The 27,665-nt window shown below is 46.1% G+C and overlaps 2 protein-coding genes across 3 annotated transcripts; both read left to right on the top strand.

Moving 5' to 3' along the window:
• Window positions 1–95: 95 nt before the first annotated feature.
• On the top strand, window positions 96–27,351 carry LOC8051099. 2 transcript variants are annotated; one of them, XM_002433547.5, is made up of 3 exons: window positions 96–364; window positions 23,055–23,659; window positions 25,874–27,351. In XM_002433547.5, exons 2-3 carry the CDS (start codon window positions 23,310–23,312, stop codon window positions 26,013–26,015), a joined length of 492 nt encoding a protein of 163 aa, XP_002433592.1. In that variant the 5' UTR covers window positions 96–364; window positions 23,055–23,309; the 3' UTR covers window positions 26,016–27,351. The 2 variants fall into 2 exon arrangements, with proteins under 2 accessions (XP_002433592.1, XP_029847923.1); XM_029992063.4 differs by lacking the exon at window positions 96–364 and adding an exon at window positions 406–426.
• Window positions 8,592–14,715, top strand: LOC120848418. Its single transcript, XM_040220376.1, has 2 exons — window positions 8,592–8,627; window positions 8,701–14,715. Exons 1-2 carry the CDS (start codon window positions 8,592–8,594, stop codon window positions 14,713–14,715), a joined length of 6,051 nt encoding a protein of 2,016 aa, XP_040076310.1.
• Window positions 27,352–27,665: the final 314 nt, after the last annotated feature.

The raw sequence follows: 27,665 nt of genomic DNA, 5'->3' as shown, positions 1-27,665 counted from the left end.
ACGTGACGTCACGTCGAGCTTCAGACCTCATTGGCCTTCCGCGCCGTTGCCATGGGAACCAGGTGAGCGGGCGGAGAAGGCATCCGGGGACCAAAGGATAGAACCAGAGTTGCCCGTCGAAAGCAGACGAGCAGTTTCACCGCGCGCCGTCTGAATCTTTTTGCCATTTTTGTTTTCGGTTGCTTCTTTTTGTTTTCGTTTTTACTTTCCCGGACTCTTGGGTTGTGTTGCTTCTCTTACCTGAAGAACAATCAACGGGAAGTGGGATTTTTCTATATCTCTTTTTGCGTGCTCGATTCGTTTTGCGTTCAAGTCGACGACGACAGATCGACAAGAGGAAGGTTCAAGTCGACTCGGCGAGGAGGTAAGCACAGCTTTGCCGACACGACAGGTCGACGATGCTAGACTCCATTCGAAGCGACGAGCGTGAGTTGGAATGCATGTTTTGTGTGCTAACCCTTTTTTCCTTGGATAATGTGGATGTAGCGGAAAGTGTCGCTTTTGATATCTAGCGTCTCACCCTTGCACAGCGTTCGCCGCAATTCGTATTTACAATAGACAGCGATGTAAGTGCGACCAGCGAAATGAGACGCGATACCGGTATTTGTTTACTGAACGTCACTTGTTTAAGCTAAAGCAAACAGTTTACACAATTTATCGATCGCGTTGTTTGCTCACAAAGGAAGAGACGAAAGCACAAACATAAAAATGATTTGGTAACGTTTCGCTCGTTGAAAAAACAAGCGTCTGGCAGTGGGATTGCCGGCCAAAATCGCCGCTTTCTCGTTCGGCAAGGTTTTGTGTTTTGTGTGTATTTATATGAAGGTCTGGCGCTCTCGTAGCAGGTTCAATGAACGCGATTGAGCGTTGTGTGAAGACGGAGTCGATGCGAATGTACTTCGAACAAAGACGGGTATTGATTAGATCGGTTGAGCGAACCTTGAAAGGGATCGATGTACTTGACGTTTTTCGTAGCAGTGCAAAACTTTACTGCATTGCAACATAAACAATGGCGAAAAAAAAACAAAACAATGCGCGTTTTTGTATATTTGGAAAAGGTTTAGTAGAAAACAAAAGCAGATGCCTCACACATGCGTTTATGTTCTAAGTCTATACTATATCTCACTGTTAATTGCACCCCCGCAACTTTACCCCTTTTTTATATTTTTTCCTACATCTCCCGCGTTCGCGGTGCACGAAATGTAGAGATGTTTATTTGTAAGAATAATACAAAGCAGTCTACACAAATCAGTTTCTTAAAATCTTACGTGACTGAGCACAAAACTACGTCTAAGCTGTTTCAACATTTCTTTACGTAAAACTGGATTATTGAGTTCCAGACGACAGCATCTAGTTAACGTGCAATTCAAACGTAGCTGTAGTGACAAATACTAGTATTTCTCTAGTTGGAAAACGTCCTTGCGCGCGCACACACACACATAACAGAAGATCAAATACGTATTCACCGCTTCCTAGTGAGGTGAGGAATATCTACGGTACCAGGGGTGTCTGTCTTGAATCGTTTTACGTCGCAAGGCAAACCCGCTTCAAGCCATAAATCGGATAGTGACGTCTTCGTATTTTTAACGCGTGAGCATTAAAATGCTCGTTATCAGGAAAATCCGTCGGTGTCAGACCATGCGTCCTTTTGTCAGTGCTATGTATGACGTCGTGAGGAGGGTGGGGAGGTAAGGAGGTATCCTGTTTGCTGATTCAATGTCTCACCACGGCGGCGGGGAGGGAGGGAGAGGTTGGCGCGTGCTGACGTCAGCGGTTTGGACCAATTCGAGCGTCGCATAGCTGGTGCGGAGCCAGAAACGAGCAGGCGCCGCGCCGCTTTGGAATGTGGTTCTTTTGACAAGTGATTGACCGTATCCACGCGCGACGACGGAAGAAAGTCGAGGCCACGCGTCGGCGACGTCAGGTCAAGACAAAGAATGAGCGTAATCATCGTTTGGCTGATGCCGCAGAGGCAAGGCGACGGAAATGTGCAGTGGGAAGCGAAGAGGGAAGGCATTCGATGGAAATGCATTTCCATCGGATAAATTCCGTTGATCGTCGAACAAATATTTTTATATCAAGGCCTTGTCGCTTCATACAGTTGTGACGACGCAGCTTTGAACAAAGGGACGAGCACTTCGCGTAGGCTGCCTCAATGTTCTTCTTCTTAAGACGGTGTCACGTTTTGCAACACAAGGTTTTGCCATCACACACACACACACCAAAATAATAAAAAGCGTGGTCCAAGATAGCGGTGAATTTTCGAGCATCCCATTATTACTTCAGAGCCAATAAAATTTCAAAGTTAGCCTATAAACACAAAGTAGAATCGTGAGGCAAAAATCGTGAACATAATGTCCCACGCCCTGTTTCTTTTTTTAAGCTGCCCATAGCCTTAGGGCAATGTCGTGATTACACGATCGCGTGCCGGTGCAATGCTTGTCCATATCGAAACGGGTGGGAGTAAGTGATCGAACCAAGGAACTATGCCCGGCCACTGAAACGCGGGCCTGCGCTCCGACTGCTTCGAGCTGCGGTGCGCTAACGCATTCGGCCACCCGACTGCCCTAGGTAGCGTGGCGGTGGCCCTAGTAGTGCAGCCACTGTCGGGATTAACGCGGTAAGAGCCTCATTAGGACTCACAGCCCGCAGAACGCGATCGTCGCTTCTCCTCGTGCTTCGACTGGGCGCGCACGCTCGAAGCCTTAATAAATGAATGAAGCTCGCGCTGTAGTCGGGACAGCTGAGAGAGATCCCTGTCGTTTCCCTCCCGTCATTTACTACACAATACTATAACAACGAGCAGCTCGGAGCACGTTGAGCGAAAACTGGCGCTGCAGAACCGAGGGATGTTAAGCCCCACCTTTCCCCGTTTCGATCTGGATGAGCGTCGTACCGGCGTGCGGTCGTGTACCACTACTGCGTGATGCACGTTAAGAATCTTAGGATAGAAGTCGCTGATCAATCACGGCAAAAATCGGCGTCGCCACACCTCGAAGGCAGACCGACCTTACGATGTCCGAACACGAACGTCTAAATTTTATTAGTTTCGACAACCGGAGTCCCTGTAAAGCGTGCTCCAACGCACAAACGCCTTTAATGTGGTGAAGCCGAACTTACGGCTCATTTTCCAATACAGTGGCTGGCCGCGGTTGTGTGCGTTACGGCGAAGCGGTCATAACATTCCCGACTGCAGTCGACGACAGGATGAAGACAAGAGGGTGTCGCTTTCGGATGCTCAGCCCTAATACGCACTCGCTGACTTCCGTTGTGCTTCGGCTGGCTAGACACCGAAGCGCTACCGAAGGAAGGAAGTTTGTGTGGGAAGCGGAGTGACTGAAAAACATATCTGCCACTCTCATGCTGCCACCGACGCTTCGCGTCTCCAGCTCGTTGCTCGCCCTCTCGCAGCGGAAACGGGAAGTGCTTTAACGAGGGTCGCCGCCGTTCTATCATTCAGCGGGCGCGGTGGCACTGCTCGCGATCATTACCCGCGAACTGCCATTAGTGAATGCAAACAACACTCTTCGTTGTCCCAATGTAGTACTGCGGCCCGAGTGGGATTAAATCTTACCGTTTCACCGGCTTTCCAACGTCAACGAAACATGCCGCAGTGAGCATACGTGGAAACGGGTAGGTTTTCCTTCCAATTGGAGAGGTTGAGATTAACAAAACAATAGCGTTAAAAAAAATGGACGTTTTGATAAATTTTATAATTAAAAACAATTCGCTCTTTTTTTCCATTTAAAAAAAAAAGGTGGGGAATTCAAAAGTTTTGTTGATTGTCAAATGCCACGATTTTGATAGCAACCTATGTTTTACCCCGAATTAATGTTATTTTACATGGATTTTTCATACTGGCTAGATATTTTAATTGATTTTAGACTATTTTTATATTATATCTTGTTCATTGAAAATGTTGCACTTGGTACCTATGATAATTTGCCCACTTTGTATGGCCAGAGCTCTTCGCGCGTTTGAAATTAGATCATAAGCAGCAGATTATATTCGAGCTTAAAAAAACCCAAAGAACTACGCCTTAAAATATATAAATTAAATTGATATTAATACCAACTGCGGTAGTGTAGGCCCCCAATGAACGTCACAATCACAAAATGATGCAATTTAATTAGAGCAGTTTTTCTAGAAAGGTCTCAGATATTTCTTTTTAGCCTGTGAAAAATTCTGCCGTCATTGTCAAGATATCTATAAACACGAGATGTCATATACAATTCATTGCGTCGCGCGTTGAACGCACACACGCACACGCGAACACACGCACGTGCCCGTGAACACACACACACAGACACACACACACAGACACACACACACAGACACACACACACTCTCTCTCTCTCTCTTTCTTGCTGGCTTTCTCAAAGTCCGTTTTCGGTTTTTTTTTTTTTGGTAGTTCAGAAACATCGTTTCTGAATTTATACGTTTTGTGAAAATATTTTAAGCTCAGACACGTTTTTGTTGTTCTTGTGTTGGAATAACGCTAAGCAATTAATCCTCTTAATGCCTCCAAACCCATTAAAGGCCCCACAGTACATTATTTCATACGGAAATCATCTTAGTAAGAAAAAAAAAAAAACACCCAAGAACAAGCAAAAAGGTATTAATATTTGCGCAGATTTTTTCAACAAAAAATATTTTCCGTTACCTTCTAAGCGTATAAAAACCCTGCCACGGATATTAAAACATTCGACTTTAAAACTAAAAAAGCAGAATTAAGTGCCTAGATCGGACACCTATGCCCCGAAGTAAATTTCTGCTAAGAATTGTTCTAGCTTAATTAATTACGCCGTGATATACATTTTGGGTTAGAGAGAAACCAAAATTAGCGTCTATATTGAGACATTGACTCAAAAAAAGTCGGTGCTCCAATCCACGTTGTGAAGTTGGTTGCCCAGCGAAGCTGTGGTATCACCTGCAACGATTGCCCACTGCACTATAGCCAGCCGGCAACAACCAGGCGGCACTGGCAGAGTGACAGCCCAAGATTATACCTTGTCTCGTTGTAACTTGGCAAAGGGTGAACGATAAGCCCCCCATTGCGTACCGACGGCTTCGATATGCGCTACGTATACGAGCAGAACGCGCACATATAAGAGCAAGACGCAGCGAAAAGCCTGATACTTCTTCGCAGTAAAAGCGCACTCTGGTGATACGTAGACACGTGCCAATTGGCCTGCCGGGGCTGTAGCTTCCGCCGTACTGGCGTGTTTTGCGATCAAGGCTTCCTGGCCTACCCAGTACTTCCCGCTTCAGACACTAGGCTAAGCGGCGCCACCAGAGTAATAGCTCACGTTTGAACAATGCAGCCGCCACTTCCAGGCATACCCAATGTTTCTTGCTTCAGTCGTTAGATAACGCCAAAACGAACAGCATTGCACGTTGCGTATACCAAATGATCAACGAAAGAAAAGTAAATGCATTGTACCAAAACTTTTTATGTATGAAAGGCTAGTGACGTCACTCCCCACGTCGCAAGCTGCCGTCACCACAGCAGCTTGCGCATTAATAATACTTACCGTGAAACGTAAGCGGTGAGCGCTACGTGCTTCGCATTGTTATCAGGAGTACCTTATCATCAATTATCTGGTTCGGATGCTTTTTGAAACTAATAATGTGCTGTATGTTGTATGCCTGATATGCACTTTTCGCTTCAATCGCTAATGGGTTTTTATGTTGTTTTATTCCGCGAGGACGCCGACACAAAACAATCCGACCAACGAGACATACACAACTTCGCTGTAATAGAAGTTAGTTTCGGTTTAGCCTCTGATTTAAAATTAGTCCCTGGGCGCAAAAAATTCGCTAAAAGTCTTTTTTTTTTTTTTTTTTTTTTTTTTTAGAAAAAGAGAGGTGGTTTGGGTTCGTAACACCCCAGCCTTCTCGTGTAAGTTTGACAAAGCCAGCACGCCAAACGGACTCAACAACTGGCATACCCAGCACGCCTCTCCGGCCCTGACTATATCCGCCATTTTGAAGAAACGAGTGGCGCCCCTTATACACCAACTCAAGTCTGTTACGTCACACCGCGGTGGTGGCGCTTCGGGGGCACATCCAGCTTGGGGGTGTGTGCGGAAGTCGCAAAGCGGAACGGGCAATCCTGTGTGTTTTTTTAAAAAAAACCATACTGAAACCCGCCTTCTCGTCAAAACGCCGCGACTGAGCTATACCAACAGAGCCGGGAAAGGTGTGAAGATCAGTTTTCGTGTGTTTTCTGTCCAATCAGTTTCTCAGAGAACGTAGATAAATGCCGTGAAAAGAGAGAATCAGATACCGCCAGTCCACGATTGCTTGTCTGGGAAGCACTTTGGATGAAATTCACGGATAATTGTGGTCGTCAAATTTATTTCATTTGTTCTAACCTGAACGCAGGAAAACCGTTAAGCTATCCGGACCACCCGCGAACCAAGTTCAGTGCGTATTCACATTCAAACGGCCTCTGATCATTCAAACTGTCGTCTGCTCTTTCAAACTCGTTTAAACTTTAGTCTGCTCGTTCAAACGAAAGCGGTAAGTAGACCATAGTTGAGATAAGAAGTAAGTGCAGGCCTCAGAGGACTTTGGAGTTTGAAAGTTGACTGGTGTAAGTAGGCTCAGTGTAAGTAAAAATACAAGGAGATGCTGATCATTGTCACCAGTGGCCATCAACGACTTGGTACGATCGATTCACTTGGTTCGACTCTGCTTGCGGTTTTCAGTATCAACGTCGAGCGTCGCAGCTACCGTCCGCGCTTTTGCAGCCCGAGCGACGTCGCGACTGAAAATAGCTAGCAGAATCTCATCACGTGAATCAGGCTTTAGCATCCAATCTGCGGCATTCACACGGAACGAATCGCAGCACGCCCCGTTATTCAGACATAGTTTGGCGATGAAAGAAGCCTCGTCAATTTTGCTCAGGCCGCTAAAGTAGAAAGCCATTGCTAGGAAGACGTAGTATCACAATCCCAACGCGAAAAAGAGCACGGGGACTCACGCCGACATCACGTTCCAATGGTTTGTTGATGTGGGACGCGGCGCTTTTTTCCCACATCCCATCGTGCATCCGTGGCGCAGGAAGCGTTCCGCTGAGGGCGCTCCGGTTTGTTTGTAAACATGAGTTGCAATATACACAGCTGGGATCGCCATTACAATTAAATGACAACGGTAGCCCCTGTAAAGCATGCTCTACCGCGAAATGACTGTTTACACGGAGAAGCCAAAGCTACGGCTCACGTTGCAATGCGGTTGCCTGTGAGTGCGGGTTTACGAGGAAGGCGTTCGTAACGTTCCCGACTATACAGTCAGTGATAAGATAAAAATAGCAGGGCTTGTCTCTTCGATGCCAGGCCGCACGACGGAAGCACGCATATGTTGCGGTCCGTCGTGCTTCGGCTGCGCCTCCGCGCTCGAGACGCTCTAGCATTATCGAAGACAGAGATTTCGCGCTGGAGGCAGTGTCCCTGTAAAGTGTGCTTCTCTGCAATAAGACTCTTTATGAGGTGAAGCCTACCCAACGGCTAATGTTCCAGCCCAGTGGCCAGCCGCGGTTGGGTATGAGTAGGGCTCCGTGTTTTCGGAGTTTATTTTTCGTCAAATTCGGAGGGTGTTTTTCGAAGTTTATTTTTTGCCAAAGATTCGGAGTTTATCGGAGTTTATATTTGTTTGATTCACAATTCTCCGAAATTCGGAGTTTAATTTCGCAGTGTTTCCTATTCAAAATAAATAAGTAAATAATAACTGGATGTAAACGTATGCCAGAAAAAAAATAAAACGCGCTCGTATCGATTAAAATTTCTTCAGTTGAATTTGACGTTCGTGCCACTGCCATTCGCAATATTAATTCGTCCCACGACATAAGTTCCACATAAGTGTTACTTCGATTAACGTCTGTACCTTAAAATCAATAAACTCTCGGGGGCAGTCGCTACGAAGCTCGTAGTCATCCCATCCTATTCCATCAATCTAGCGCGCGGCCGCGCGAGGTGGAGTGGTTAAGAATGTAATAGAGAGTTTTAACTGTCCCTTTTCTCTATTTAATACAGTCTCTATGGTCCATTGCTTTCACTGTTACAAAAACATACCTTCTCGGCTTCTCCTTTCTGTAAATCACGAATCGGATGGCTAAAACTGGAAACCAAAAGAGTGTATTTTGTCGGTACCCGAATGCGCATTGACATGTTGCCCTGAATCAACCTCGACGAGACAAGCGGCAAGACCCCTTTCGACAACGGTGTGGTGTTACTGCAATCTAGTTGAGTTTGGACTTGCTAGGGTTAGCCGCATCGCGTTGGCATCAGTCTGTGCCGTGTGTGTTTTTCTTCCCTTTTTTGTTTTGGGACTCGTTCGATCTGGGATCACCATGTAACGCGCTACTACGAAGCACCGTCTTTTACGGTGGTTGTTATGGATATAAAAGTACAGTTTTTCTATGACATCCAGTCGTTCGCTACCTGAGGAGTGGCCGCTCGGAGGCGCGCCATGGAATCAGATTAGTAAAAGACGGTGAACGCCAAGTGAGCGCGTCGGAACGTTAGGCCTCGCCACCTTGGTTCAGCTCGAACTCGAACGCGGGACGCCGCCACGCAAGCTTGGACGAGATGGACCCTTCGGACGGGGACTCGGCGGCTGGTCACGTGAGTGAGAACGCCATAAAGGATCAACCGCCACAAGACTCGAGACCGCGAAGAAAAAAAAACGTTGTCGCAGAAGGCCTTGCTTAACTACGAAGCGAACCGGGACGAGCAACGTCAAAAGCTCGACTGCGTCTGGGAGCGCATCGCAAACGATCTTCGGGAAGTTGAACAGGCTACAAACGCCGAAACGCAGCAAGCGGCGACGAGCCGTATCCGAAAAGAGTACGGTCGTTACCAAGCGCTGTCGGAACGCTACGTGGCCTACTTGTCGGGGATCAACGCGGAACAAAGCCAGCTAGAGCTAGCCCTTCAGAAGACAACGGATCGCGACAGAGCTCGCGCGGTTCAGAAAGCCTTGATGGACACCGGAAAGACGCCCGACCGCGCCACGAAGTATCGGGACTCGGAACACGCTAACTCGGAGCACTCGTCGAAGTCTGCCGGGCCACGACTTCACGGCTCGAGACGTTCTGGAGGATCGACGCGTTCGGAACACTCGATTGCGACCACGACAAGCACGGCTGCAACGAGGGCACGCGCCGAGGCTGCAGCGGCGCGCACTCGTGCTTCTTTCACCAGAAAGGAAGTGGCCATGAAACTCGAAAGAGCAAGGCTCGAAGAAAAGGAGAAGAGTGCGGCTGCGGCTAACGAGCGCAGAAAAGCAGAACTAGACGCTGAGTTACAGATCCTACAGCTGGAAAGGGAAGCGGCTGCTATGGAAGTTCAAGCAGAAATCCTGCAAGCGGCTGCAGAACAGCACGGCGGGGAGCATCGCTCCGACCGAACCATCTCAGATGTATCAGAAGTCCGTGCTCAGCGCACTGTAGACTATGTGCACAACCAGGCGGCCGTCCACGATGGCTCAAACGAACTGCCTGCTGAGCAGGTTGCTCCAGAATTGAGTGGTGTGCTGAAATACCTGGTCCGTCGAGATTTGGTCAGCACAGGACTCGTCAAGTTTGATGATCACCCCGAGAATTACAGAGTATGGAAAGCCACATTCAAAAGTATGGTGCAAACTCTGGAAGTTACGGCAAATGAAGAGTTAGATCTTCTCGTGAACTGGCTGGGCCGTGAGTCTTCGGTCTATGCAAAGAGGCTGCGTTCAGTACATGTCGACAACCCCGCGGCGGGGTTAGAGATAGTCTGGGAAAGACTGGAGGACTGCTACGGGCGACCCGAAGTAATAGAAGATGCGCTCTTCAAGAGGATCGGAAGCTTTCCTAAATTCTCCGACAAAGACACTCACAAACTACGGGAACTGGGAGATCTGCTTCTGGAACTGGAAGCCGCAAAAGCTGATCCCCACTTGACAGGACTCGGCTATTTGGATACGGCAAGAGGGGTGAACCCCATCGCGGAGAAGTTGCCACACCGTCTCCAAGAGATGTGGATCTCGAAAGGCTCAAGGTACAAAGAAGATCATCACGTCTCTTTTCCCCCTTTCTCGTTCTTCTCGAAGTTTGTCCGAGACCAGGCCAGGATGCGGAACGACCCGAGCTTTGCTTTCGGCACAACGGGAAGCACCTTTCCAAGGTTCCCAAAGAATGAGAAGGTCACGTCAAGAGAAGGCTTCAGAAACACGCCCGTTTCAGTCCATGCGACCGACGTTACTCCAGGAGCCGTCGACCATTATTCGCCAGCCACAGCCGAGAGGATGGAGGACCCTAACAGACAGTGCCCGCTTCACAAGAAACCTCACCCTCTACGAAAGTGCCGTGTGTTCAGAGAGAAACCACTGCAAGAACGCAAATCTCTGCTGAAACAATTTGGGATCTGCTTCAGGTGTTGCTCCTCTACAAACCACCTCGCAAGGGACTGTAAAGTTGTGATCAAGTGTGACGACTGTGACAGCACTGAACATACCCGAGCGCTTCACCCGGACAGTTCCAAACCTTTGTCTTCGAGCCTCGGACAGGATCCCGAAGACAACACCATTCATCACGGACTATCACCTGACGTATCTTCCAAGTGCACCGAGGTGTGTGGGGAAGGTTACGGTGGAAGGTCCTGTTCCAAGATTTGTTTGGTGAGTGTGTGTCACTCAAGCACACCTCAAAAGGCTGTGAGAATGTATGCCATCTTGGACGACCAAAGCAATAGGTCACTGGCAAGGACAGAATTCTTCAACCTCTTTGATGTCCAGGGAGAGAGTTCGCCATATACCCTCAAGACATGTGCTGGAACAGCAGAAACGACAGGAAGGAGAGCCTCTGGGTTTCTGGTTGCAAATATTAATGGCAGCGTGAAACTACCTCTCCCAACCCTGATTGAATGCAATCAGATGATCCACAACAGGAACGAGATTCCGACACCAGACGCTGCACGTCATCACCCACATCTAAAGGCTATAGAAAGCCTCATACCTCCATTGGATGCGGAAGCTCAGATTCTGCTTCTACTGGGAAGAGACATCCTGAGAGTCCACAAGGTGCGTCAGCAGTGCAATGGGCCTCCTGATGCGCCCTTCGCTCAACGACTAGACCTAGGATGGGTGATCATAGGAGACGTCTGCCTAGCTCGCACACGCAAGCCGGACTGTGTCACCAACTTCAAGACAAATGTGCTTGAAAATGGACGACCCTCCCTTTTTGAACCATGCCGCAACCATTTTCTCGTCAAGGAGAAATTCACTGGTCCCGTCAATCCAACCCAGCATGTACCACCTACCCAAGGTGTACCCATCAAAGACTACTCCGTCGAAGAAACGACAGACACGTTGTTCCAGAAGACAAAGGACGATGACCAACCAGCTCCATCGGTGGAGGACAGAAAATTCCTAAACATCATGGACAATGAAGTCTTCAAAGATGAGTCATGCAGTTGGGTAGCCCCTCTTCCTTTCCGCGTGCCAAGACCTCGGCTTCCTAATAATAAGGAGCTTGCACAGTCTCGTCTTGCATCACTGCGACGCACACTGCAGAAGCGACCAGAGATGAAGGAGCATTTTGCGACATTCATGAACAAGATGTTCAGGAATGGCCACGCAGAAGAAGCCCCACCGCTAAGAGAAGAAGAGGAATGCTGGTATCTTCCAATCTTTGGTGTGTATCACCCACGCAAACCAGGCGAAACCAGGGTCGTGTTCGACTCAAGTGCTCAGTTCAAGGGAACTTCTCTGAACAATGTTCTTCTCACAGGACCAGACTTGACCAACAACCTGCTGGGCGTCCTGATTCGTTTTAGGAAAGACTGCTTCGCTGTCACAGTGGACATTCAGCAGATGTTCTACTGCTTCCTGGTACGAGAAGACCATCGAAACTACCTGAGGTTCTTGTGGTTTCGCAACAATGACATCCACGACAAAGTGGTGGAATATCGGATGAGAGTGCATGTCTTTGGTAACAGTCCATCACCAGCAGTGGCTACATATGGACTCCGGAAGACAGCACAGGAAGGAGAGGAAGAATTCGGCAAAGATGCCAGGGAGTTCGTCGAAAAGAACTTCTACGTAGACGACGGGTTGAAGTCTCTCCCTACGGCAGATGGTGTCATCGACCTGGTGAAACGCACGCAACAAATGTTGGCAGTTTGTAACCTAAGGCTTCACAAGATAGTATCAAACAGCAGCAGAGTGATGGAAGCTTTCCCCAAGGAGGACCACACAAAAGATCTAAGGGAACTCGACCTGAGTCACGACATTCCACCAATCCAACGCAGTCTTGGAATTTGCTGGGACGTAAAGAAGGACGTCTTCACCTTCAGGGTTCCAGTTCAGGACATACCATTCACCCGGCGTGGTGTCTTGTCAATGGTGAACAGCGTGTACGACCCATTTGGATTCGTGGCTCCAGTTACCATACAAGGGAAGTCTCTCCTACGAGAACTCGTCACAGAAACCTGCGAGTGGGATTCCCCACTTCCTGAAAACAAGAGGAAAGAGTGGGAGAACTGGAAGGATTCCCTTCAGGCTTTCGAGCAGCTAGAAGTGCCTCGCATTTATGCGGCCGTTTCACTTAGCACGGCTCAGCAGAAGGAAGTGCACATCTTCTCAGACGCCTCGACCAAGGCTGTAGCAGCTGTGGCGTATCTGAGAGCCACAGACTCGGATGGTGCGTGTCATGTCGGCTTTATAATGGGCAAGGCTAAGCTAGCACCACGTCCACAACACACCATTCCAAGGCTCGAACTGTGCGGTGCGGTGCTGGCTGTGGAGCTGGCAGAGCTCATTCAGAAAGAAATAGACACACAACTAGATGTGGTGCATTTCTACACCGACAGCAAGGTGGTTTTGGGCTACATACACAACCAAACAAGAAGATTTTACGTGTATGTCGGCAACAGGGTCGAACGCATCAGAAAATCTACACAGCCAGAACAATGGCATTACGTTCGGACCGATGCAAATCCTGCAGATCTTGCTACAAGATTCGTGCCCGCAGCCCGGCTACAGGAGACGGCTTGGCTGACTGGTCCAGAGTTCTTAAATCGTCAAGAAGAGTCTTCATGCGTCTTACAGAACGAGTTTGAGCTGATAGACCCAAACACTGATGCCGAAATCCGGCCCGAAGCAAGCGTCTCAGCCACCAGTGTGACCACAAATGGACTCGGGACTAATCGTTTCAGTCGTTTTTCAAGCTGGCCTAGACTGATGCGTGCAGTGGCATACCTCATACGTGCTGCTGGCAACTTTCGGTGCCCTTCTCGTGCCGACGAAGCTGACCTGCCACGTGGCTGCCTTCAAGCAGGACAGCTATCTGTCGAGCATTTGTCTCTTGCAAAGAATCTCGTCATTCGCTCCGTCCAACTAGAAGCATATGCAAATGAGCTCGAGTGTTTGTCACAGGGGAAAGGAGTCCAGAAATCAAGTCCACTTTGGAAACTGGATCCTCGTATTGATGACAAGGGCTTGCTGAGAGTCGGTGGTCGCCTCAACAACGCACAGCTGAGTCAAGAGGAGCGGAGACCTCTAATCATACCTGGTAAACACCACGTCGCCTTGCTGCTTGTAAGGTACTACCATGAGCAGATCAAGCACCAAGGTCGACACATTACTGAGGGAGCAATCAGATCCGCAGGTTTCTGGATCATCGGAGCAAAACGCTGCATAGCGTCGTACATACATGGGTGCGTCACGTGCTGCAGACTGCGAGGAAGACAGCTGGACCAGAAGATGGCAGACTTGCCAGTTGATCGACTCAGTACAGAACCTGCATTCACATATGTGGGGGTTGACGTTTTTGGACCATGGAACGTGACTGCACGTCGAACTAGAGGTGGAGAAGCCAGCAGCAAACGCTGGGCTGTGCTGTTTACGTGCATGAGCATTCGGGCGGTCCACATTGAAGTCGTAGAGTCCATGGATGCTTCAAGTTTTATTAACGCTCTCAGGAGATTTTTCGCACTCAGAGGACCTGCGAAACAGCTGCGATCCGACTGTGGAACCAATTTCGTCGGAGCATGTTCAGAGCTCAACCTGAGAACTAGTGGTCTCGGCAACGACAAAGTACAAGCATTCCTTTCAAGCCAAAATTGCAGTTGGGTGTTCAACCCTCCTCATTCTTCCCACTTTGGAGGAGCTTGGGAGCGGATGATCGGAATCGCACGTCGTATTTTGGATTCCATGTTGTTAGAACACGGACCGAGCCGTCTCAGCCATGAAGTTCTGGTGACATTTTTGGCAGAAGTTTCAGCAATCATAAATGCTAGACCTCTTGTTCCTGTTTCGATGGATCCGGAATGCTGGGACATCTTGTCTCCGTCTACACTCCTTACCCAGAAGGTTGGTGGAGACACGTTACCACCCGGCGAGTTCAACGTCAAGGATCTCTACAGAAGTCAGTGGCGTCAAGTGCAGTGGTTGGCAGACTCCTTTTGGCACCGTTGGCGACGTGAGTTCCTGACAACGCTTCAGAGCCGTCGCAAGTGGCAGGATAACCGTCGAGACCTCAAGGAAGGTGACATTGTGCTCCTAAGGGACAAACAGGTTCACCGCAACGAGTGGCCTATGGGTGTGATTGTGAACACTTTCCCGAGTGCGGACGGAAAAGTACGGAAAGTCGAGATCAAGACGGCGACCAGAGGAGAACTAAAAACTTTCCGACGGCCAGTCACTGAGACTGTCCTTCTCATCTCAAAAGAAGACTGATCCAAAACTTCAGTGCGTGTCCAGTTTGTGAACTTTGCGTTATGGTGTCATAGTGGTATCTCGTGATACCAGACGGGGAGTGTGGTGTTACTGCAATCTAGTTGAGTTTGGACTTGCTAGGGTTAGCCGCATCGCGTTGGCATCAGTCTGTGCCGTGTGTGTTTTTCTTCCCTTTTTTGTTTTGGGACTCGTTCGATCTGGGATCACCATGTAACGCGCTACTACGAAGCACCGTCTTTTACGGTGGTTGTTATGGATATAAAAGTACAGTTTTTCTATGACATCCAGTCGTTCGCTACCTGAGGAGTGGCCGCTCGGAGGCGCGCCATGGAATCAGATTAAACGGTCTGAGATTTGAAAGATAATTATGGTGCCTTTTTCCCAGGACCATTGACTCTGTTTTCCTCAAATTGTAAAAAAAAAAAAAAACACTTTCTTTTTACTTTTTTTTTTGCGGAGGGGGGGGGGGGGGGTTGGCATTGGCACATAAACATTCGGAGTTTATCGGATAAATCCGAATTGACCAAAATTTTACCGGCAGGTGTTTTTCGGAGTTTTTCGGATTTATCCGAAAACACGGAGCCCTAGGTATGAGTTACGGTGGTCATAACGTTCCTGACAGCGGTCCTAAACTCTGTTGGCTTGGCTGTTGGGAGGCCGGATTTCGACAAATGATTCGCCTGTGCTTGAAGGTATTCGGGTCGACTCGCCTGGATCGATGTAGGAATCTGGTTTGTCGGAAGACGGGGTTAGTCGCGAGCTCGCTCTCGAGAGCTCCCCAAACAGGCGGAGTGCCACGAGATAATGCCCGAAACAAAGAGAGAGAGGGGGTCGGTGACTGCGGAAAGGGGAGTCGAGTCCCCAATTTTTCGGTTCCCTTCCAATTGCCTCGGTAGTGGGGCTTTACCCTAGGCCAATTCCAAGATCCTTCTCGAGAAAGCACATTTCTTTCACCTTTTAACAGTTTTTTTTTAAGTTTAAGTTTTTTGCTTTTATTAGTTCCAGGCATTCACTCGATTTTTGTTCCTCCGAGTCACTGTTTGATTTTTTTTTTACCTTTTCGTACTCGTACACTTTTTTATATCGTCCCCCCCCCCCCCCCCCCCCCCCCCCCCCCCGATGTGCCTTATATATTATCTACAAAAATAATTATGCCGGTACACCTATTCTTTGTTTGTATTTTTATTCAAAAGGTCACCTACTTAGGAAGATCCTTTTTATTTCAAGTGTTTTGGCAATATCTTTTTTTTTTTTTAATGCTTCTCTTTCACAACTTTCAGGAGGAGATTTTTGGGGGAAAATGGGGTTTCTCAATTTTTGACGCTGTCCCGAATTCGATTTTGACAATTTTCTTTATTACCTACATTTATGGATTTCCCGTGACTGTTCTTTTTTTGTAGTATTACAACTGAGGTCTCCAAATTTTGACTTATTTCGGTTTTTATACCGCTTCTTTTTTTTAAAAAAATTTTGGACGCTTTCTTAAATTCGGATTTTCTTCTGTCATTTCTTCTGTTAACTTCCCTCGAAGATTTCGATCCGTTGACCTTACTTACCAACCTCCTACATATTTGTGTATTTGTTTTCAATTTCCCGCTTTTACCGAGTATTTTCTCCGTTTTCTTGGATTTATCTATTTTTTATGTTTTTTTTTATAATAACTACCCGCGTTCGGAAATTTCTCTATATCTAAATTTCCACAACATTTGTTTTACCCAGTATTTTACGTTTTCCTTTAAGTAGTTTTTCTAGTTGGAGCTTTCTATCAGTGTTTTTCCCTATTTTTTCCTCCAGGTTTGTTTTATCGCCACGATATTTCATCCCCATTATTTTTGACTTTCTATAGTATTCCCAGATACTCTAAATGATCGATAGATCTAACACAATACACACATTTAAAGCCGCTTAATATATATCACTGAGGCTCAACATAAAGTATAGAACATACTCTGGCACAAAAATGTTTATTACACCAAAGTGTGTTGCATTTTGTTCAGCAGTATGTAGCATTTTATCTGCTAGTATTTGTTTTGTCTACCCACCATCCTTCCAATCAAAGCCAATCAGAACACGCCGTCGTTCTGACGTCACCGCAACTCCTGTGCAAGAAGACGACTTGCTTCTTGTGCGTTGGCCGAAAAGTCTCATGCGTATCGTCCATCAAAAATAATAAAAAAAATAAACATTATAAAAACAAATTCCGCTCAGGCTGAAATGGGCTAGCTAGTGATCGATGGCCGGATGATTTAGGTAAACAAGCTTGTGAATTTTTAACGCAATAAAACCGATTCCCCTAACCTGGTTCGTTGCAGAAGACAAGCAATCCTAGGGCATAACGAATTGAACAGCACAAACACGCTTTTGAGATCACCGCGCCTTAATCTTCGTGAAACAAGAATAAGAAAGAAAAAAGAAAAAAAGAAGAAGAGCAGGCTCGTTTCAAGCTGGTTTAAATATCGAACAGAATTGCGCCCGCTTGCGTCAAAATTGTTACGCGTGTGTCGACCAGGGCAGTGGTTCTCATTTATTGATGTTTCGCGGACCCCTTGTGGATCGGCGGAGATGAGGAAGGACCCCGATCGTGGTTATGGGTAGGGAAAGGTATAGGATAATTACGATAAAAATTTATTAAATAGATAAAGCTAAGTGCCAGTGTGAAGTAGACTTCTCACTGAGATACACACGACAAAAATCACACTAAAATGTAAACGTTTCCTGTGAATTAGGAAAAAAAAATATCAAGAATACTAAGTTTTATTATCGGGCTTGACTGATGAGACAGGGCTTCGCGAACCCCTAGAACACCTTCGCGGACCCCGAATCGAGAACCACTACACAGAGCATTCATCCCGTAAGCGTGACGTCACTGCTGTAAACAAACCGTTGCTAGGGACGTTGCTATGGACGAATACACGGGATTAGATGTCGCTACGAAAGAACGATCGTTCAAAAGCCGAGCGTTGAAGGTAAGCGTCTAAAAAATATAAGATACTGGAAGCATCTTACACTTACCACGATAAAAGTTTGCCGAGAATCGTCTGCTTCTGAAATATTTGCGACGGCACCTTCCGGTTCTCGAGATGCCTCGAGATTTCTGCTGTGGACAACGAGCGCACGCGCAATGACTGAAGCATGGATTAAGCTTCTGGAGGCGACATGACGCTGTGGACACGCCCCAAACGATGATCAAAACCAAGAGACGCTTTTGGACGAAACGGAGTTGGCGCCAAGTCAGCTCTTCTTTTCGCCCAATGGCGTCTCTTGGTTTTGGTCATTGTTGGGGACGTGTCTTTCTCGATAGCGCCATGTCGCTTCCAGAAGCTTCCTGCCTCCATGGACTGAAGTACGCCGTCTCCAACAGTTTGAATCGCTTGCATAATTATACGACTTTGATCTTGTATTTATTGGGAACATGGCAGGAATAAGAAAACTTATATAAGGTTTATAAAAACGAATTGTACTTGCGTACGATACGAGATATTGTCTGACGAAAATCCTCACACGTATGAAGATCTGCTAAAAATACAGCGAGAGAAGCATGTGTTTAGAACACGATATCAAAGCAGCGTCATACCCTCTTTTTTATTTTGCAGTTAAAGTGCATTGTAATGAAGGAGCAATTGTTTTAACTCTAACATGATCGGCTCGAAACCCCGAATTTCGTTTTCAGGCTCGCAATATGGGCGCGTTCGTTTTGTAACTGCTTGTAAACATCACACTAAGAAAAAAAAAAAATCATGCGGAATCCTCCGTTTTCAGTAAGACCCCAAATAGCGAAATAACTAAATAAAACATCAGGTAAGTTTATATCTGTTACGGGCACTTCATTTGATTACACAAATGTGCACTGAAGCAACTTCTGTAGCGTCAGAACTCCTTCAAACGTGTGCTATAATTTATAGCCTGCACTTCGACGTTGGCATACAAAATACCCCCCCCCCCCCCTTCCCCACACACACACGCACACACAATTTTTTTTTTTTTTGCCGGAAAAATAAATCATGCAACATCGAATGCTGATTTTTTTTACCAAATGTAGCGCTTGAGCTCCGAACCACGTGCCAAGGTTTCAGCATTAACCCTTATTTTATTAGTTATAGGTGATAATCTGAAATTTTCAATAGGAAAATGGGTTTCATTTCAACCCGTTTTTAGTAAATGGCTCTGGTCCATTGGTCGCTATTTTTCCATTAAAAATTAAAAAAAATATCGCTTTTTAACTTTTGAATAAGATAACGGTTGGTGCTGAAACTTTGGTATCTTCTCTAGCGTTACGTTTGGGCAGAGAATGGGCGTTCGGTGATGCATAGTTTATATTTGCGGTAAAACGAATTCCTAGAATATTTTTTTTTTTTGTGTGTGAGGGGGAAGGGGGGTACACCTTGTATCACGCTCGACGTCATCGTCGTACGTGATTCCCAAAGTTCACCCCGAGAATACAAGTTTTGTCGCTCGTCACCAACTTTAATTTCACCTAGTCGCATACTCCCTCGATAAGGGCCATTATAAACCCGCGAAGTCATCGTGTCGTCTGCTAGCAAGGCAAAAAACCGGCTGCGAAGCTTCATTACGTGCTTTTGGCATCGCCTTATGACACTGAGACGATAAAAAAAAAAAAAAGTCTTGATAATTAGATATTGAGAGGACGCAATACTTACACACTAAAAACATTGACTTTTCTTTTTTCCGACAAATTTTTATTTTTCATCGAGTCTTCGCGGATTTGCCCATAACAACGGACCTCTGTTTGTTTGGAGCACAACGCCACGTTGAGACGTTGTCACTTACGGAGTTGAGCTCTAGTGGAACGAATGGCTCTGGCAACATTGCAAGAGAACCTCCTCCCCCCCCCCCCCCCCCCCCCCCCCCCCCCCCCCCCCTCCCAAAGAGACTTCCGGTCACTCCGTTTTGGCAGACTTTCCGCGAGTCCGTTGGTGTTAAAATTTCGGGGACGATAAAATTTTCACAGAAATACCGAATTTGGGTGTCTAGCGAGGTTCAAGTAATGTGATATCATATAAAATATATACTAGAGAATCAGTCCTTTTACGAGACTATTAAAAAAAATCTGCAACAAATATCTCGCTAACCTGTCCTTTAGCTAATTACCTGGAGAACTGGTCCTAAAATAATTCAAGAACGTTGCATCAGGGTTATCAGGTTGGGGTATTAATAGCCAAATCGGGCTACTCTGTAATGGATTTGGCATCGAAACTTAGCGGTTGGCTATGTCGTCCGATAACGCGTGCTGTACGGGATATGACCAAGGAGGCTTTTCCGCGAAACATAGAAGTTTCTTAAAGCAAAATGAGCCATAACAAAAGAAAACAGATTTAAAGCAATGAATAATCCGAACAAGGCCAAGTTCACAGCGCAAGAGCAGTCATGTTTCTGTTGCTTTCCGAGCTTGCCATCGCGCTCCTGATATGTATGCAACACGCCTCCGTCGAATGCCGCCGTGGAGAGAGTATTCAGTCACGTGTCCCTCACAAAGTCAGACCTAAGGAAGAGGATGCCCCTTCCAACCCTTCAAAACATCCTCTACGTAAAGTTTGATTTCTTTGGGAAGAACGAGTCCTGTAAGGACATCAACACTACTGAAGAATTTTTTGCCCGTTTTAACACGGAAATCAGGTATGAGGTGAGTCAGCCGAGCACGAGCGAGTGCTTCATAACTATGTGACTGTAAAAACGCGTGTGAAAAGTCTTGGTACTTTTTTTTTTTTTGTGTATGAAATAAAAACGTTTTCGATACATTTCAAGATGTCGTATACCTTGCAAGATGCTCTAAACCATAAATATGAAGACGCAGTGCCTTCGCCTTGAGCTCGTACATTCGAGCGCGCGATTGTTTTGGCTCTGGAGATACATTAGTTAGGATAACTTTTTTGGCGATATAAATCTCTCGCATTTGGCTAGTTTTGGACAACACCGTCTGGAATTTGGCGGTTTGAGCGAGAGACCTACCTGGCAACCCTGCGTTGCAGAAGGAGCGTATAGTGCTACTATACGACGTAGGGTGGCTACATGTTTAAGCGGAGCGGCGGAAACATGTAGGCACCCTACTGCAGTGCCTTGCACCATAGTTCTACGGTGCGTCTTGTTTGAGGTAAATACTCCGTATCTAGAACGTATTTGCACGTGTCGGTCTAAAGCCGCACCACTGGCGCATCTCACGAGAGACACGCTGTCAGCTGCTGGCAGGACGACAGAATTATGTGCGCACAAGGCTCGGGTATCCAGGCTCGGGGCACGTCTGCGGTGTGCATTTGCACACTTCGAACGTGTGTATACGACTAATGTGCGACAGGAGCGTCGCACAGAGAAACACACCTCAGACAGTAGAGAGTGTTTAGGGAACCGTTTTTGCACGTCCGATATGGTACGATGGGCCCTCCGGTACGAACTGCACATATTCGGGTATTCTGTGGCAGCGCATGCGCAGTTGTACCATATCGGATGTGAAACGGTTCGCTAAAACTCTTTAGTGTGTGCAGATTGTGTCGTGTGTGGTGTATTCGCAGTGTGACCGTGGCTTAAAGGCACACTGACACCTGCCCCCCCCCCCCCCCCCAATGTTTATTTGTTTTTTTTTTTTTACCAGGCGATCCATTATGGTGTCATTAGACTACCCAATTAACATTTTGCTACAGCGTCACGTACATTTTTAATAAAGTAAAACGAACGCAACTGCTCGAAACCGAAATGTGACTCGGGAGAAAAAAGAAATATAGAGGAGGAGAGAAGTGGCAAAAATCACGTGGCTGTGCAACTTTTTTTTTTTTTTTTCAGTCAACGTATTTGCAGTTTTTTTACAAGCCATAAAAATCGGGTATCATATCTTTTGTCTATTTTTAGTATTGCATGTGTACATTCGATGACCCACGACTTTGATCATCTTTCGTGGTTGTCTCTAAACCATAGAAAACGACACGTGACCACGGAGAAGAGAGTGAGGGCGACTCAAACTGGCCAGTTCTCGATCGGCGGTTTTTGGGCAGAAAGAAAGCGAATTTGGAGCCGCAAATTGTGTTCTGGGTCGTTGGGCTCTCATGTGTCATGCACAAATAAGAACCTTGGCAACAGTAAATACCTTGTCAGCGTCCCTTTAAAGACAGTAGCTGCAAACCGCATTTCGTACGTTGTATTCGCATTGCGACCGCGCGGTTGAACACCATGTAAAGTGTCCGTGTAATACGACAAGAACGCGATAAATCTGGTTTACCTTTCCAGACCATGAACCCGTGCGTTTCCGCTCTTATTCGAGCGTTAATTTAAAGGACAAAATCATCAATACGAATTATGGAATTGACATTCTATTCAGTCACAGTGCGCGGCGAAGTCCATGACGAGAAAGAAAGAGGAAGGCTATTTTCAAACCCGAGCTTCGAGCATTCCAGCGGACTTCAGACGAGTCGTCGTTACGTCGATCGACAGATCGATACGTATCAAGAGAACCTGTAGATTTTTTTTTTGTTTTGTTTTGTTAAGCGCATGATTTTTATATTTTTGTTGCGAGCACTCAGTTTTGGAGACACGGCAATGCTTTTAGTTGGTATCCTCTTAACACTAAGACTATTTTATTGCTATTATTTTTTTGTATTTGGGAAGGCACATGAGGTCAATTATTTTACAAAATATTTTTCAGCATAAATATAAAAAATCAATTTAGGGTGTAATTTAAGACGAGTGCATCTAGTATATAGAAGTGTGTATAAAAACAAGACGAAGATAGAACAAAACAAATAAACAGGTACAGATATTTCTTCTTTTTTTTTCTTCTGTGCTTCAAAAAATGGAAGTATGCAGAGGGCCTTTGTTTTCCTCTATTTTGTCGCAGTTCTAACCCCCCCGCAGAGTACTTCCGGGTCTCTGCGTTGCTATAGTGTTCGTGATGAAAAAAAAAAAAAAAGTTTGTTTTGTTGTAACTTAAACAAAATGTGCTAACGTTAAAAAAAAAAAACAGTAAAGGCCGCGACAAGTGCTAGAAAACACCTTTGAAAGTTGGCTTTTCCCCTTCCGTGAAACCTTTGGGGTAAAGCCAGCTTGCAAGAGACGCAAAGAGTGAAGAGTTCAAACGTTGTAATCGTGACGTTTCGAATATTTCATGTAAAGCTAAAGAAATGTACTTTGCTTTTATATACTTTCACTTCAAGATAAAAGGACGCACGCATTACATAGCATCTCAAAATTACGCTTCCAGTTGGCTGTCCCCTTAACCGAATAATGTTCCGAAACTATATGATTTTTCGTGGTGCATCTCACCATAAATTTAAGAAGAACAAAACACAAAATATAATAAATAAGTTAAATAAGAAATGAATTGCATTCACTTCCAGGAACAAGATCTGCCCGCCATCCGTCCAAGCATCCAGAACAAGATTCGGCGACGCCCTGCCCTCAAACAAACGGCGGTTCTTTCTGCGCCGACCAAAAGGGGACAAGAACACCACCCGAACCGGTACTAACGCCGGTCCCAACCGCCCAAAACGACCAATTGCGACAAGCCACCCGGAACCACGCCGAACGGCTTCGCCTTGAAGACGTCTCGCCGTAACAGACGACGTATCAACTAGGCCTAATCGAGAGCAAAGATGGCGCCGGCGACGCGCCAGGCCCAGCAGCGCGGGCCGTCTGCTTCGATGGACGTCCACTGCCACAACATGACGAGACTGCTGCTCTCTCTCACGGCGAACTTGTCATCTTCCTCGTCGTCGTCGTCGGCGACGTCCAGGGGCTCCGAGGTCGACCTTTGGCCCTCGTCGACTGTGGGAGCCACGGGCGGGCCCGGCGGGGACGACAAGGAGGCAGAAGCCAGCCAACGACAGGCTCTCATGTACATCGTGGTGGTGCTGTTCTTCTACTCGTTTGGCATCGGCTTCATGATGATCCGCTACATGCGGCAGGAGGCCAAGGAACAGGAAGAGTGCAAGATGTACAGGAGGTAGGCTTTGCCAAAGTTCTTTGGTTTCGAGGGCACAAAATGGAGTCTTCCAGTTTATTCTGCTGCTGTGCGTCGCCATTCACTTCCTAATCTGCACCGTCATGCAGCCGGTACTTCAAAGAATGGCAGTGCTAGTACAAAGTATATCTTTAGGCTTCTTGGACGGTTAGCGTATACACAGTGGTGGAACCGACAATTGGTGATTTGGAGCAGCTCTTGTAGCAGGGAACAGCGGGTTTTGGAGCAGAGATTCCCATTTTTGTAGCAGACAATTTTTAGCTTTCATATCAAAACACTTTATACAATCTCCTTTAAGGGAGCCTGTCGAAGAAAACTTCAGTTGTAGGAGTGTTTGGAGACTATTTAAGGCATTATACCTACAGGGGATATGGGCTCTACAGATGTTTATTTATTTATTGAACAATCATACGCCAGTAATTTTCCTGATGTCTCAGTTAACCTATTAGTAGTAGCGATGGCGTCTTCGGTTTGTGTTTGACGTAAAAAAAAGTTATTTTTGGCTGTTTCGTAGGGTTTGTATCACGGTGAGGTGAATGTCGCGAGTTCTACATCAAACGGATACTTTTGTGTTGAATGTGCCTCGCGCTGCCCTCGATCGTATTCAACCTGCTACTTCTCTTAGAGTAGCTATGCGCTCTGCTTAGCTGCTCGAACTCATCACAACAAGTAGCGATACCTATTCATGAAATCGATGTGTGCACTCTTCACAGAAAAACCGATAACTCTTCGTTAGTCATGTGCAAATAATGGACTTTGGGTTCGAAGCAAATTCAAAGTAAATAGAGGTTTCGGCCGAATATTTTTGAACCAAATATTAAATAGTTTCTGCGCTTTTCTCCGTTCATTTCACTGCTGTTACACCATGCTTAAACAAAAATTCAGCTGAACTCGCAAAGGTTGTTCCCAAGCTTCTAATTGTCCATTTATGAGCTCTGTTAAATTTAATCCAGCTATATTTATAGACTGCGGCCTCAGACAAACCAAGGTGAACATTAGGATGGCTAGTTAATGACAGATTTGACATAAAATTAAACCTATAAGGGAGCCCCACCATACCTAATTGAGGGGGTTTATGAATCTTCTTCCCATATGGATATATTTTATTCAATTCTGAATTAAAACGAAACAAGCACAAGTAATGAACACAGGTTGTTAAAACATCGCTGCCTAACTTACAACCTTGCATAAAAGCCACAGTAGATTCCGAAGATTTTACTGCAATAGAAATATCAACAATCACACCGTTTTCTTTTTTGACACTAGGCACGCGCGTGCGTTACAACACTTGGAGGGTGTTTTTTTCGCCTAAGTGCGCGGCTGCATTGCGGCGAAGCGAGTCGCGATATCAGCTCCGCGGGTATTGCTTCTCCGTAGTGCGTTTGTGCTTGAGGAGAAGCGCACTCAAGGGGGGCTAAGCCGCCGCGATCAACACTTCGAAAAGTATGCATTTTGCAGTTAATTTTGAATTGAATAACAAGTAGCATATAATTTGAAACAAGTATTTGATCATTCGAATATTCGCGCAGCCCTGCTCTTCGCACATAGTATTTAGGTATCCAAAAAAACAACTGTACTTAATTTTCAGTGGCATCGCCAGTTCCCCCACCGTATGCACCCTGAGAACCACAAAAAAGGCTCAGCCCACAAGGAAAGCCCCGCTTTTCTTCCTTATGAAAAAAGAAAAAGCTCTGAATCAATTGTTTACATGACGTTTCTAAAATATCTACCCCCCCCCCCCCCCCCCAAAAAAAAAAAAAAAAAAGGGGGGGGGGGGGGAGGGACTTTTCTGTCTAACGCCACTGAGCTGAATGATGGTCCTTCCATTTCTTGATGTCAGAAAACCTTTCTGTCCGTACGGTCTCTACGAATTCCGGAGCATATATTCTCTCAGGCAGTTATTACCTTGCAGCACTTATTAAAGAAATAGTGAAGTGCCGTATTCGAAGTTATATTTTTTTTCGATCTGACAATTAAAAAAAAAAACAACAAAAAAAAAAAAAAACAGACTGGTAAGATGTACCTCTTTGAAAAATACCTTCAGCTTTTGAATCTTGTCTTCCTTACACCACTGTTACGTTGCCATTTTTATATCATGATACACCAACGGCAGCTTGACAACTGGACGAGACCAAATTTTTTTCTTCCTGGAATGCAGCACATATGCCAAAGCGTATGTTTGCTTTTATTTTTCAGGTACATTAATGCTGCCCACGAGCAGTACCTCAACGCAACCAACAGAGCCAGGCTGGCCAACAGGCTTGCGCTCCAAGCTCTCAACACTGTGAACGCCATCCCACAGACGACGCACGTTGGCTCTAAGGTCACCTTCGTATGACAACCGCCCACTGTCATCTGTCGGACATAATCAATCGCGGACGTTTCGCAGCGAATTAAGTCCACCATCTTTGGGAGCAGTCCAGGAGCCCTGCGAAGGCCTCCCAGACTGATCCCAAAGGACACACCTTGCAGGACTCATCGACCGAGGCGAACAGGCCAAAAACGAGACAGCCCAACTTTAGTGTTGTTAGGCCTAATGCTCGTTTAGGCCTATTTTCTTCAACATGGCGCCGTTTTCTCAGCTACTACGATATGTTGGCACGCGAGCGAAGACGATCAGTAGAACAAAGACACACGCGACAGGCCACACAAAGATTGAACAGAAGCTAGGCTTTTGATACAAGCCTGTCTTTTTATAATCCTGTTGATACTGAAAAAGTTTAAACTTTTGCTACCCCAGAGAAAGGTGTTTGATGTTATACTATAATATTTTCGCAAAAGCTATACCTGTACAAACCTATCTTAGCGTTGCACTACCTTTATAAGCATTTGCACAATGGTATGTAAAGAGCTGAAGGATGGCACAAATTACCTGGAATTTCTTAAAGGTAGTGTGCACACTGCTTTTTTTATTTTTCAGTCTATTTTCTGTCTTATTTTTTATGCTCTTTACCGATACAATTTTGTAACGGTACTCTCAAACCCAGTTCTACGGAACCTAAAGTTTACACAAGGCAAAACTCATCTTATCAACCCTGAAAAGCCTCCTACAAACCAACCACTTAAATTGCCGAATTGGACATAGTATGCGAATCCTTTTTGCATTTTAAATCGATGGGAACCGAGGACCATGCCTCACCGTCGCTGCTGTTTGGACGACCAGACCCCATGTTGGACAACGCACAACCAACGTGACGCAAAACAATTTGCAGACATCAACTCTGACCTCGCAATTTCATTCCCTCAACCCAGCAAATGTTTAGAGACTGGATGGGTTCATCGCAGCTATGCGCAGCCCTTCTCAAGCCTGGCCTGGAGCAGTCGTGCCAAATGGATGTCCAAGCGAAATATTTTTGAAAGCGTCGACGCAACAAAGCATTGCCTCAGAAGAGTACTGACCACAGTTTTACCGTACTGACCGCTTTATGTGGAGCTGGAGCACACACACATTACTAGAAGCGACTTTGTGTTGTGTTTTTGCTCGTTTGTTAGTACAAATAAAATGAGCATCCCATACTTAAAAAAAAATGACATTGACTCCTTGTCCATAGGGTTGTTTGTTAACCAAGTACAACCCGATACAAACGCCTAAACTCAGCGCAAACGAACATGCAACATTTTCAACCTTTAAAGGTATCCTAAAACTATATCCTCTTTTCCCTTTGGCTAATCAGTACTCGGAATAAACACCACGTTCGTAGAGTATCAAAAATATGTTTTTGTTTACATGCATTGCTGTTTGCAAGAAAAAAGAGCATTCATAAGGTCCACAGCTGTTTGCCTCTACGGGATCAGGACGATTCGTCACATGCGCACTCATCACAGGACGATTGGTCACAGGACGATTCGTCACATAGGAACATTCGTCACAGGATGACTAGTCATGCGGGCAACTGGTCACATCGATCGGGCAGGGGACGATAGTAAATTGTAAATTTCAACAACTGCCCACATTCGCTGATGAGGAGTTTCACGACTTCCCACTGTC

Source organism: Ixodes scapularis, unplaced genomic scaffold (genome assembly GCF_016920785.2).
Source record: "Ixodes scapularis isolate PalLabHiFi unplaced genomic scaffold, ASM1692078v2 PGA_scaffold12__126_contigs__length_90152505, whole genome shotgun sequence".
NCBI classification, from domain to species: domain Eukaryota; kingdom Metazoa; phylum Arthropoda; class Arachnida; order Ixodida; family Ixodidae; genus Ixodes; species Ixodes scapularis.
This window is presented reverse-complemented; position numbering and strand designations above follow the sequence as displayed.